Consider the following 13,453-nt stretch of genomic DNA (forward strand, 5'->3'; position numbering starts at 1 on the left):
CTGAAAGGGATTAACTAGGTGAATAGAAATGGCTGATTTCCAAGGGAAGCTGGGCCTTTGCTGGAATTACTGGGAGCTCTCAGAGCATCCCTGACGGGAAGGACCGCTCCTCACAGAGAACCGACTGCCTCCCTGTCTTGCAGGAGGAAGTCCCGCCAAGCAGACCACTTGGGAAGGAGGGCACCGCGTCCCGGCCCTGGCTTACTGGCCCGGCAGGGTCCCCGTCAACGTCACCAGCGCAGCGCTGCTGAGGTACGACCCCCCGCCGTTTCCTTGAGATGCAAGGAGAAGGCGTGTGCTCGGGTGACTGGAGACCTCCGCCTCGCCGACCCTGGGCAGGCGTCCACAGGGCCTTCCCAGCCTCAGACTGCAGCCGTGCGGAGCTGCCTGCAGGCCAGCCTGTGAGCTCCTTAAGGCAGGAGCACGGGGGGCTCTGCAAGCCCTCCTCTGGGGAGACCGTCTCTGGGAAGAGGGCGCTGGGTGGGCTGCACGGCCGGCAACACTGGTCGCAGTGGTATCTGCAGCAGCGTCATCACCACTTTCATCTTGGGCTAAGCTTCCCTGGTGGCTCAGATGAGAAAGAATCTGCCTGCAATGCAGGAGACCTGGGTTCCAACCCTGGGTCAGGAGAAGGGTATGGCAACCCATTCTAGTATTCTTGCCTGGAGAATCCCATGGACAGAGGAGCCTGGCAGGCTAAGGTCCATGGGGTCACAAAGAGTCGGACACGATTGAAGTGACTTAGCATGCACACACGCCAGCTGGCGGTGGGGAGCGGGGGAGAACAGATCACTGCACACGAGTGACTCCCCCCTCGGGGGTAGGGCAGGTGTCCGAGGTGGGGTCACTCGGAACAGATGGCCCTGAGAGAGGGGTCTAGGCGTTCACGTGCCCTGGACAGGAGAGAGGGAAGGAGGGTCCCCCTGGCTGGGGAGGAAAGGCTGAATCCTTGGCTGAGGACCTTCTTCCTGCCTCTGCCTAAGAAGCTTCTACAAAGAAGCGCCTGCTTTCTTTGCAGACTGTCAATGTGATCACATCTCAGATCACACTCATCTCCTTATCGAGGCTGACCCAGAGGCCACGTCCTGGGCACAGGGCTCGGCCGTGGTGAACATCCTGAACGCAACACCACGCGGCCCTGACTCCTAACTGGGGGGCGTCCTCCTCGTGGTCTGCCCCGTGCCCGTGGGCAGGGGCACCCAGGTGCTTGCTCACACGCTCAGAGGCTTTGTTCTGGTTAAAGGCTAATTTTCTAGTTCCAAAGGTCCTTTGCCGTCAACCAGTTGGGTCCTGGGCTAGAGGACACAGCCCAGAGGAGGAGGGCACGTCTCACTGGAGTCCTCCAGCGTCCTGAGGGGAGGGGTGGGGGGACTGAGGCCGGGGGGACAGACGGGCAACCAGCTGTGATGCCGGAGCTGCGGGTGGCCAGGCCCTGTCCCTCGCAGCCTCTGGGCCCCCAGGAGCCCCCGGTCAGCCCAGTACCGTTGGGGAGGGGGGTGACCAGCAGGTGTGAACAACAGCTCGGGCTGGAGTTTGTGACGTCAGGCTGGCCGGGAAGTGGGCCAGGCGGGCTGCTTTTTCTGGGCCTGACTCGCTGCAGGCAGGCCAGGGGTTCACGTGCTGGGCTGGACGTGCGCAGGGAACTCGGCCACCTCGCGGGTGACCTCACCAGGAGCCAAGCACGCTGTTGTCAGTTGAGAACGGCGTCTGTGCCTTCCATCGGTCACGGTGCCACGATGCAGCGGCATCCGTGAGCTGATTATTTCAGGCTTCAGAGGTGAGAGCTGACTGAGGGGCTCACTGGTGAGTGTCCCAAGGAAGCCCATCTTGGGGACCTCCCTGGCCGTCCAGTGGCTAAACCTTTGCCTTCCAATGCAGGCGGTGCAGGTTCGATCCCTGGTCGGGGAGCTAGGATCCCCCACGCCCAAAACCAAATCATAAAATTCTTCAATGAAGATGGATCGTTGTGTCCAGTATGGATCAGGCATGGCTCCAGGGACTGGATGTTGGAACAGGCTCATCAGACCGATGGAGGAGGAAATGGCAGCCCACTCCCGTGTTCTTGCCTGGAGAATCCCTGGGACAGAGGGGCCTGGGGGGCTGCCGTCTGCGGGGTTGCACAGAGTCAGACACGACTGACGTGACTCAGCAGCAGCAGCAGCAGCATCAGGCCGAAAGCTCCTGTTGTTTTGGAGCCGACGTCCCTTCGGGAGGGCAGGGCTTGGCAGCCCCCGCCGGAAGGGCCCTGTGGTCTGACCCTAAAGCCCTGAAGCGGGGCTTCTCGACCTTGGCGCTGCTGACGTTTTGGGCCGGACCATTCTCTATGTGGAGGGTGTCCCAGGCGATTGAGGATGTTTGCTAGAATCCCTGGTCTCTAGATGCCAGCGGCTCCCCCAGCCCCAGCTGTGACGGCCGGGACGTCCCCTGGCAGCGTCTTGAGCCCCCTGGGAGGAGACTCATGCCGGTTGAGTCAGCACTGTCGTGCGATGCCCTGGGTTATGTGCAGAAAGGGGTGGGTCTGCTCGCACCTGAGCTGGGAGCCCTGTCTCTGTCTAGAACCGAGGACCACTCTCGTGGGGGCTCCTGGGCCAAGTCCACAGAGACGATCGGGGCAGGAAGGACGTGAAATAACTTCATGTGAAAAACAGCTAAGGGTCTGTTTTGCCAGGAAAGCGGATAGTCCCCCAGGCGAGGGGGGCACGGCTCTCTCCCAGGTCAGAAAGGCAGGCTGCTGCGTGCAGGGGGTGCGGCTGTCTCGAGGCAGAGGGTCCGGAAGGAGCTACAAGCAGGCAGGGCCCTTGAGGGGGTCCCGTGGGCTAGGCGCCACCCTCCCCGGCAAGGCCCAGCCACGCCTCCCCTTTCAAGACCGCGTCCCTGTTACTGTGTCTGGCAGCAGGCTCTGGGGGACGGGTGGTCCTAACGACCCCGCTCCGGGCTGCACTCTTCGGTCACGGACGTGCGGGCTTTGGTGTCGGGTTTTCCTGATGCTCTGGGTGCACTCTGCTCCCTGGAAGGTGGATGGAACTGCTGGTCTCCCGGGGGGACCTGGGGGTGCTGGGGGAGCTGCAGCCTCTCCAGCCTCCCCCACGGGACCCGGGCCAAGAAGGGGGGCACTTAGATTCCTCCGGGGGTAACCCGAGCAAATCCCATGCGGGAAGGATGGCAACTGAGAGAGGCTGAAGAGCGTGCTCCCCACGCCCTGGGCTGGTTCCCGCTTCTTCACAGTTCAGAGGGGGTTCTGCCAGCCCCTGCCTCACTCCAGACCCAGAGTTCAGGCCTCTGCACCCAAACCGACCCACCAGAGCCCCCCACTTCTCACTTCCTGCCTGCAGATCACACCTGCCCCGAGGTCATGTCCTCACTTCTAGGAAGCAGCCTCCCCCCGCATCCCCAACTCTGGACCGGCTTCTGGGCTGCTCCGTGCTCCACGAGGGCTTGCTGCCCTTCCTGCCTCTGCACGCGTGTGGGGTGCCAGCTCCTGGAAGGAGCGTCGCAGGAGATAAGCTGCCGGCCCCGGGGACTGTGGAGGCCAAAGGGAGAGCAGAGACCCCTGTTCCGAGTCAAGAGGGAGGCTCTGCTGTGGGTGGAGCCCTGGGCCTGAGGAGGGGAGTGGATGGCCTGCTGGGTCCCTTCTGAGACCCCTTCCTGGGGAGTGAGGCTCCCCTCCAGACCCAGGGCTGGGGAAGCCAGAGCCCAGCCTCGGGTGGGCACCCCCTCCCAGGGATGTCCGGCCTCACGGGGCCGGACCTTGGGTCTCCACTGAGTCCCACCGACTCTTGGTGAGCCTGGCCTTCAGATTCGCAGCTCTGTTCCTGCTGGAACTTTTTTTCTGACCAGAATGCAGGAGAGAGATGTGCCCTGGGGTAGAGGCAAATAGGAGCACGTGACTTCAGAGAACACCAGAGGAGGAACACCGCCGTCGTGGCCGCCTTCGGGTGGCGGGGCTGGAGGAGGAAATGGCAACCCGCTCCAGTGTTCTTGCCTGGGAAATCCCATGGACAGAGGAGCCTGGTGGGCTACAGTCCACGGGGTCGGAAAGAGTCCAACACGACTGAGCACCTCCCCTCCTGCCCCCAAACATAGACTAGTTTGTAAAAGGAATAAACGGGCTGAATGAAAGGGGACGGGACGTGTCACCCATGACCGCATTCTAAACACAGGCGAGACCCAGGGGGGGAAATGAAGTGAGTATTCCCCTGCAGATGCTGGTCACATGCTGCTCCCTCTCGGCGGGCGGTGGTGGCCCAGGCGGTGACAGGTAGAGCCCCTTAGTTCTCTTTTCATCTACTTTGAAAAATTAATTTTTATTGGAGTCGAATGTATCCGTTTCTGCTGTACAGCAAAGTGAAAGTTATACACACACATCAGTTCAGTTCCATTGAGCCTCTCACTCGTGTACGACTCTGGGACCCCATGGACTGCAGCACGCCAGGCCTCCCTGTCCGTCACCAACTCCCGGAGTCTACTCAAACTCATGCCCACTGACCCGTCCTCTGTCCCAGAGCCCCTCTTTAGAACCTTTTCCGTCTCGGCCATCACAGAGCATGGACTAGAGCTCCCGGCGCGCTACACTTGCTGTTGCTGTCTCTCAGCCCTGTCTGACTCTTTCCGACCCCGTGGGCTGCAGCATCCAGGCTCCTCTGTCCATGGGATTCTCCACGCAAGAATACTGCAGTGGGTTGCCATTTCCTCTTCCAGGGGATCTTCCTGACCCAGGGACTGAACCCGGGCAGAGAGACGGCCCGTGCTGGGGGCTGTCCGGGTGGGTCGTGCCCCAGGATGACCAGGAGAGGGTCTGGGGACACTGGGGCCGACTCCGCCTGGTCTTCCCGCAGCGTGCTGGACATCTTCCCCACCGTGCTGGCCCTGGCTGGGGCCCCCCTGCCCCGAGGACGACGCTTTGATGGTCTGGACGTCTCGCAGGTGCTGTTCGGCCGGGCACAGACAGGACACAGGGTAAGTGGAGGAGGTGCGTGTCTTCCCGGGCTCGTCTGGAGGCTGGCCTTCTGCCCCCCATCGGTGTCTGCCTGCTTCTGTGCAGGTAGGCCCATCCTCAGAAGATGTCCGTCAGTGGCCACTGGAGGTCCAGTGCGTCAGACCCTGGGGAGGGGGCCTCCTTTGAGAGGAGCCTCTTTCCACTCCCTGCTCTGCTTCCTGAGTCAGTTCAGTTCATCACCCAGATTTCTATGTAGCAGTTTGGCCTAGGGCGGGCATCCATGGGTACTTATTCCCTGTAACAAATGGTTTTTTCTTTTTTTTCTCAACATCATTTAATTTTCTGACATGACATAGGCAGAAGGCACAGTTTTTAGCTGGATGGGATGTGTGAGCAGTGTCTGCATTGTGTATCATGGGGCTCCCTGCCTCCCCCCTCCACTGACCCCGCCCGAACGAAAGCTCCTCAAGGGCAGGAATCTCATTGTGGAATTCTCAGTATGCTTAATGCGGGGTCTGGCACCCGGCCAGCATGCAATAAATGAGAACTGAGTGGATGACTGGATGACTGAGCGGGATGGATGAATGAGTGAGTGGATGGATGGATGATGTCCTGGGGGCCCTGACCTCTCCTGGCTCCTGGAGTACTCAGTGCACACAGTCCTCCAGCCCCCAGGCCCCTCTCGGGCGTTCCCGGAAGCATTCGGTGGCTGTCTCTCTCTGTTTTACTTTTGCCAAAAGGAAGAGGAAGTGGGAGGAGGGAAGGGGGCGGGTGGGAACCGGGCCTGGCCTCCCAGTTAGGGACCCGAACATCAAAGCGTCTATTTCTGGCCTCCCGAGGGTCACAGGGAAGTGAGTCGAATGTCCTGGGGCAGTTCCTGAAGGTTCCCTGCCCCTGGGCTGGGAGCTGGTGGTATGTGGCCCTGGGGGGTTGCTGACTGCGTCAGCAGAGAGATGCTCCTAAGTGTCCAGGAGGACGACTGAGGTCACCAGGAAGCTTCGACGTTGGCTCCTCAACGCGGTCCCAGTGCCCGTGGGAGCCAGCTCCTGGGCGCGGAACTTCCGTCTACAGCCGGCGGAGACCTCCGGCTTTCTCAGGCTGCCTCTTTCCGCAAACTCACGGGGCCCCTCTTCAGGGCTGCGTGGTGACTAACCTGGGCCCCAGCGACCTGGCAGGACGGCCTGATAAAAGCCACAGCGTCGTTTAGGGTTTTGTGGGGATGTGTGATGGGTGGGGGCACAGCTGGAGTGGGGCTGACAGCACCCGTGACCCAAGGGGAACCCCCACACCTTGCCACTCACCAGCAGCTCTGCAGGGACTTTCAGGTGCGTCTCCTGTGGGCCCGGCCCGGTCCCCCCAAGGACTAGTTAACCTAGTTAACCCCCTGCAGAGTTAGTAAAGTCACCTGAGAGGTCAGCGTCACTTGCCGCTGGCCCTGAGTTCGGCCTTGGTCTTTTCCGAGTGTGTGCTAAGTCGGCTCAGTCATGTCTGACTCTTTGCTACCCCGTGGAGTATAGCCTCTGTCCATGGAATTCTCCAGACAAGAATGCTAGAGTGGGCTGCCATGCCCTCCTCCAGGGGATCTTCCCGACCCAGGGATCGAACCTGAGTCTCTTTCATTTCCTGAGGTGGCAGGAGGGTTCTCACCCCGAGGCCCACCTTGGCCTCTCCTAGTCGGCCCCGAAAGAAACAATTGTAAATTCTCTTGAAGTTGCTGATGGAAGACCAGGAGGGAAACATAGGAGTGATTACTGAGTTGTGCATACATATACGTGTGTGTACACACACATACACGTGTGTATATTTCTGTATTCACTAACCACTTACTGAGTATCACGTGCAAGGCACTGCATCAGACATTCTGGGACATCCAGGGGCACATGACAGCCTTAAAAGCTAGATTTAAACGTTTCCACCTGTTTGGAACATTCCTTAATACTCAGAATGTATTCATTCGCTCCCACAGCATACACATGTATGTTTTAATAAACACAGCTTAGTGTTCACCCTCAGCTATATTCTGGGCTTATGAGGTTCTGGTATGGGTTGTGGGTTGGTTTAGAAAACCATTCCAGTTTCAAGAAGCTCGAAGGAACCCCTAGATTGTCATCTCAAAACTATGCAAAACGCCTCAGCCGTTGGGTGCTTCCGTTTTGCAAACAGGTGGCGGCAAGCTGGCAAGCTGAAGCAACGCGGCCGCGTGCACCCTGGCCCCGCCCTTGGGCCCGCCCATCATGGCCCCGCCCACCCTGGCCCCGCCCATCCTGGCCCCGCCCCCTGGGCCCCGCCCATCCTGGCCCCGCCCCTGGGCCCCGCGCTGAGAGCAGGTGCCGGGCTGTCGGTTTTCTTGCGGAGCGGTCTTCTCACCGCTCACCTCGTGGACAGCCAGGGCCGTCTTGTCTGTGATGTTCAAAACCACGGCTGCTGACTAAGCTGTGCGTTCCTCCGCCTGCAGTCCGGGGGGGGGGGTCTGTGTCCAGGCACCAAGGGTAGCCGCAGCGGGGAGCGGGAGGCGGGCAGGGGAGGCGCGGGGAGAGGGGGCGCGCAGGGGCGCACGCAGGTCCCACTCGGGGCTCGCCTGGTTCCCGGGTGGAAGCCGGAGGTGGCAGCGTCACGGCTGGTCACGTCTTATCCCCGCCCCAGGCTGACACGTCCAAGGCCCAGAGTGGTCAGCCAGCGGAAGGCTTCTGCAGCAGGTCTGCACCTGCTCTGCCCCGCCCAACCTGGGGCCGTGTGGTCACGCAACGCCCAGTCCATCCCTGGAGACCACGCGTTGGCGAAGCACTTGAGTCTCCGTCTCTGGACCACTGATCACCTCTCTTAAGGAGAAGAGAGGCCCCTAGTGGTCAGAGACGCTGTCCAGAGCGGTTGGCACAAGGCTGGCCACTTTTGGAGACGGGGGTCTGTGCCCCCCCCACCCGAAGGGCTGGGACCCCTCCTGGCTTTCTGGGGATGTCACCTAGGCACTGGCCTCCAGGGCTTAAAGTAAGGAGAGGCCTCCTGCTTGAAAAACGGCGATAGGATCGAATAAAGCGAACAGGTAAGAAAAATCACCAAGAAGATGCACATGTTTGCAGAAGATAAAGTTATCTTTGAAATTCGGACTGCGTGTGCCCTGGGGAGGAAATGGCTCCAGCTGTGAGTGTGTAAATTCGCCAGCCTCCTTCCTCTGTTGATATAAACAAGAACGCCACCGTGGGTAGGCTCAGCGGGGAGAGAAGTGCGCATACAGAGTCCTCCAAACCCATCCACGGGACTGAGGGTGAGCCACTCTGCTTCCTCTTGGATTTCGGAAGCGGTGCCTGGCAACATGAGTAAACATCCTGCCCGCGACTGTCTGCCCTTGCGGAGTTTCTGTTACTAAAAGTCACACGGTGTCAAGGATTCTGACCCACACACCAGGGCTCCCATCTCCTGGGTGTCTGAGTAAGGTTGCAGCTCCGCTGACAATAGGTTTTCCAAGCGCCTCCCCCCCAACTTCCTGCCCTCTCCAGAAGGAAACAACACAGCCTCCTGCGGTGAGAGGCTTGGCTTCCTTGGGCTGGAAGGGGTGAGGGTTCTGAGTTATGATCCTCTTCCTGTTTGGACCGGGCCTGCTGTCATCACGCCGCCGGGATCGCGGGCGCTGTCACGAGAGCTCGGAAGTGGCAGGTGTTGGGGGGGCCCACCCTCGCTGGCACCCGCTCAGGGCCGGGAAACTCGGGGGGGACAGCTGTTTACTGCTCCAACAGATGTTTCTCATTTTTTTTTAGCTCCATGGAAACTTTGAATCACGTAAGCGCCTTTCCAGCGATATATATCGGTCATGATTCATAGCAGGGCGGTCTCACGCTTCCAGCCCAAAGCCCCCAGATTTCCAATGATGCTGGTCATTTATTTCCTACCAGACTTTGCCCTTGGGAACCCTGAACTCCATTCTGGAGGGCGATTCTTTATTCTTTTTTTTTTGCAGGGTAGGGGGGACCATACCCTGTGGTCTGTAGGATTTAGCACCCCACCCCACAACCCCGCCCCAGGTAGCGAACCCATGTCCCCGGCATGCCCTGGCCATCTTGAAAACTGTAATTTGGGGGCCAAGGGTAGTAAGTAAAATAAAATAGCTATTTTTAAAATTTTATTTTAGGGGACTTCCCTGGTGGAACAGTGGCTTAGACTGTGCTCCCAGTGCAGGGGGCCCAGGTTCCATCCCTGGTCGGGGAACTAGATCCCACATGCGCCAACTGAGACCTGGGGCAACCAAATAGAGAAATAAAAATGAAATCACAAAAAAGTACTTAAGTAGAGTTGGTTACAACACTGTGTTAATTTCTACTGCATAGCAAAGTGACCCAGTTATACGTATGTATCCATTATTTTTCATATTCTTTTGTATTACGGTTTATCAGAGGATAATGAACGTAATTCCTTGTGCTGACAGTTGAAATTCTTGATGTGGGGACAAGGTTTCTTTCATCCTCATTTTGCACCAGACCCTGCAGATGACCTAGCTAGTTCTGGGCTTGGAATCCAGCCAGACCTGTAACCCACTCAGATGAACTGACCTGGAGAAGCGCCACCCGCTTAGGCTCCGGGGAGTAGGCCGTGTGGACCAGGGGCTGCCGTGTGTGGGGCGGGGGGCGGGGATGGGGTGGCTCGGCGGTGAGGGGAGCAGGCACCCATGCCAAGGACGCTCCTGCTGTCCAGGGAGGGGGTCGTGCGCTTCACCAGGAGGCCCTGTCCCCCCTCCCCAGGCGCTGTTCCACCCCAACAGCGGGGCTGCCGGAGAGGACGGAGCGCTTCAGACTGTCCGCCTGGAGCGGTACAAGGCCTTCTACGTCACTGGTGAGTCGGGGGGGGCGCCCTGTGGACCCCCGCTCAGGCCTAACGGCGAGGGCGACTGCCCTCCTTCGGGGTCGCAGTCGGCATCTCTGACGGCATCTTCCCCAAATCTGGTCCCAGGAGCCCCGCCACACCCACAAATACACAAACAAGGCCTTTCCACTCTTCCCGAGCTCCCCAGCCAGCTTGGAGCTGGCCCAGCGCGTCCACACTACTTTCTCCCGCGAAGAAACACCTCACCCCGTGGTTCTACTTGCAGGGCCAGGGTGACTGAACCTTCAGAGGAGCCTTGGAGAGACTTTGAAGCGTAGTTTACCTGACGAGAGGCTGTTTCAGAAAGTAGTTACAGAAGGTCTGTTTAGCAAACTGAGGTTTCCTACTTCTTGGCTCACCCTGTGGGCGTCTTCAGTGTCAACGTATTTTAGAAGCCTGGTACCAGATCAGGGTGCTTCTTAAAACCTTCCAGTGGCTTCTTGCCTCCAACTGAATTCAAACTCCCTCCAACCTGGGTCCCTGCACATTTGTTTTTTTTCTTTTTTTTTCTGGCTGCAGAGTGTGTGGGATCTTAGTTCCCCGAGGGGGGATCAAACCCGCGTCTCTTTTAGTGGAAGCAAAGAGTCTTAACCACTGGGCCACCAGGGAAGTTCTGTATTTTCTTTTCTTTTTAAAAGAGTGTTATTTATCTGTGGCTGTGCTGGGTCTTCACTGCGTGTGTGGTCGTTCACAGCAGCGGCGAGCAGGGGCTGCTCTTGGTTGCGGTGCCAGGCTTCTCACCGTGATGGCTTGTCTTGTTCCCGAGCGCGGCCTCTAGGGCGCACGGGCTTCAGTAACTGTGGACACAGGCTGTTTGCCTTGCCGCATGTGGGGTCCTCGGGGACCAGGGGCCAGACCTGCACCCCCTGCATTGGCAGGCGGATTCTCACCCAGCGGACCACCAGGGAAGCCGGTCCTTAGTTCTCCAGGAGCAATGACTCCTGGCCTCCAGATTAAAATTCCTCTCCGCTTTTAAGGCCACCTGGATGGCAGGATGCCTTTTCATCTTCCCAGCTGGTAGGATATGGAGAACTCTGATATTTACCACATTTTACCAAATATGCCAGTTGTTTAAGTACATCTTTTATTTCTCCTAGTAGTTTTAAGCCCTCTAAACTCAACTCCCAGTGGTGCTAGTGGTAAAGAACCCATGTGCCAATGCAGGAGACAGAAGAATCACGGGTTTGATCCCTGGGTGAGGAAGATCCCTGGAGGAGGAAATGGCAATCCACTCCAGTGGTCTTGCTGGGAGCCTTGAGGGTTACAGTCCATGGGGTCGCAAGGAGTCGGACACGACTGAGCGTCTAAGCACAAACTCAGCTCATAAGCTCTTTAATCTCTGTCCTCTTGATGTGCTTCACACAGAACCTTGGATCTGGTAGGAACTCTAATACTTTTTTGTAATGAATGAAAAACAAGACCTCTCCCCACCCCATGCAAAAAAAAAAAAAAATCCTTCCAAATATGGGATATGATATGGATTCCAGTTTGATTCAGTTATTTGAGGTCAGAGCTTTCCAAAGAATTATATAATAAAGAACAAACATTATTTGCCTTGAGCATGAATAAGTGACCCCAAAGAAAATGTGTCATAAAAGCAAAACCAGTTCTTTGAGTTCATCACTTGAGGAATATTAAAACTGCCACAAGAATGTGTGACTCTCCGAGACCTAAAATGCAAACCAGTCAGATATTTGTTATGCTTTCAGATGGGAAGCGTCTAGATTACAGCCCTTACATTACTCTATCGAAGAGGTATGGTTTCTCCAGGCTGAGTTAATTTCAGAAGTCGGGACCCAGCCAGAAAGGCCTTGGCACCACAACGCTGGGATCATACGACGTAATAAGACTGTTGGAAATGATCAGCCAGAAAGGAATTATGACACCCAGGGGAGGTCTGTTCTTCTCCTCAGTCACCCAACTCCCAAGAGAGTTAGCAAAGGGAGAAGGGAGATGTCAACAGATGGGGTGAAAGTTGTGAACAGGATAAAAGAGGACACAGCCTGAGGGAGCTCTGATTCCTTCTCTCACCCCCATCCTTGAAACTCTGCATCCGAACGACTTAAACCTGCTTTGCGATGAGTGAGGTGAACTGACACCTGCTACATTAGACCAGAGAAAGACCTACGTGTCCTGTGATGAGGACGAGATTTTGGATTTTTAGGTGAACTAGGCTGTTGTTTTGTTGTTGTCATGCGTGACTCTCTTTTGTGACCCCATGGACTGCAGCCCACCAGGATTCCCTGTCCATGGGGTTCTCCAAGCAAGAATACTGGCGTGGGTTGCCATTACCGTCTCCAGAGAATCCTCCCCACCCAGGGATCAAACCCAAGTCTTCTGCATTGAAAAGGGGATTCTTTACCCTGAGCCAGCAGGGAGGCCCCCTCACGGGCTGTTAATTATCGCCTAATCTCCTTAAGCTGGAGGAGGCTGGCTTTTATACTTTGCTAGGACTGGGCTCTGTTGAAGTTTGTCTTTAATCTTAGGTAAATGCCTTCATCCTGGGCCACAGTCTTCGCTCCTAGCATGAACGTTTAAGGACTTTGGTGGAAAACGAAGTGTTTATCAGGCCTGTCTAGCTTAGTAGCATTCGCACCGTGAGCTCCACGTGCGTTCCCGGCTGAGCCCTTCAGACTTGCAGTGTGGGTGAACCGGTCTCCCCGCTGCACGCCGGTTCAGGGCTCACTCCGGTTACCACTCAGAATTCACCGCGGTGCTCTGCACACCTCGGGCCGACGACGGGTTGACGGGGTCTCTGCCGTCCCCTCCCCAGGCGGAGCCCGAGCCTGCGACGGGAGCGTCGGCCCCGAGCGGCGCCACGAGCGCCCCCTCATCTTCGACCTGGAAGCCGACCTCGCGGAGGCCGCGCCCCTGGCCGGCGGCGGCGCGGAGTACCGGGCGGTGGTGCCCAGGGTCGCGGCGGCTCTGGCGGGCGCGCTGGACGACATCGCCCGGGACCGCGTGTCCCGGGCGGATTACAGCCAGGACCCTTCCGTGCGCCCCTGCTGCGACCCCCGCCGCCCCGCCTGCCGCTGCCCGGCCGCGTGAGGGCGCCCTGCGCCGGGACGCCGCGGTCGCTGCCCCCGCGGCCCCGGGAGCTCTGAAGGCCGGCTCAGAGCGGTTTGCGGCCAGCGCTCTGCGTCCCCGTTGCAGAGCGCGCCGCGCCCGCGCCGTGAGCAAAGACGCCGGAGCTTTGGAGTCGGGAGTCAGAGCAGCCTCTGCACTTGGGCGGTTATGTAGCCGGACTCGCAGGCTGACGCTGAGGGGGGACCAGGCGAGGCGTGAAGATGCCTGCCTGGCGCCGGACGTGACCCCGAGCCGCGCGGACGTGGGCCCAGTTTTGCGGGTCCTCTGAGCGGAGGCGCGTGCCCTCTGCGTCTGGAGCAGCCCCGCACCTCCTTTCCTGCGCCTGCGGACCACCTGGGAGCTTACGACCGTGCTGATTCCCACCCGGCGGCGGGGCGCGGACCGGAGATGCTCGGGGCCGGGAAGCTCCCCCAGCGACGCTGGGGCAGACCTGACGTAGGTCGCTTGTCTCCGAGCGGAAGAGCCACAGAAGCTTCCCCGCCTCCCTCCATCCCCTTCGACAGGCCAGTGTCTGTGCTTTGTAGATTTTAGAAATGCTTCCTGCTTCCTCAAACCACAAAGAAGTAAAATGTTAAAGCC

The 13,453-nt window shown here is 58.4% G+C and overlaps 1 protein-coding gene across 12 annotated transcripts in view; it reads left to right on the forward strand.

Annotated features, from left to right (window-relative positions):
- The window catches only part of ARSG (arylsulfatase G), a 104,051-nt gene extending 90,601 nt beyond the window's left edge, over window positions 1-13,450 (forward strand). For 7 of the 12 annotated variants that reach the window (XM_065910698.1, XM_065910697.1, XM_065910699.1 and 4 more), the window contains 3 exons: window positions 4,836-4,956; window positions 9,667-9,757; window positions 12,561-13,450. In XM_065910698.1, the coding sequence (XP_065766770.1) occupies window positions 4,836-4,956; window positions 9,667-9,757; window positions 12,561-13,142 (794 nt within the window). In that variant the 3' untranslated portion in view covers window positions 13,143-13,450. Of the gene's footprint in view, window positions 1-143; window positions 253-4,835; window positions 4,957-8,688; window positions 8,711-9,666; window positions 9,758-10,013; window positions 10,443-12,560 lie in introns of those variants that run through there. The other 5 variants (XM_065910702.1, XM_065910701.1, XM_065910700.1 and 2 more) reach the window with 4 other exon arrangements.
- The last annotated feature ends 3 nt before the right edge of the window (window positions 13,451-13,453 follow it).

The sequence above is a fragment of the Muntiacus reevesi genome, chromosome 18 (genome assembly GCF_963930625.1).
Source record: "Muntiacus reevesi chromosome 18, mMunRee1.1, whole genome shotgun sequence".
NCBI classification, from domain to species: Eukaryota; Metazoa; Chordata; class Mammalia; order Artiodactyla; family Cervidae; genus Muntiacus; species Muntiacus reevesi.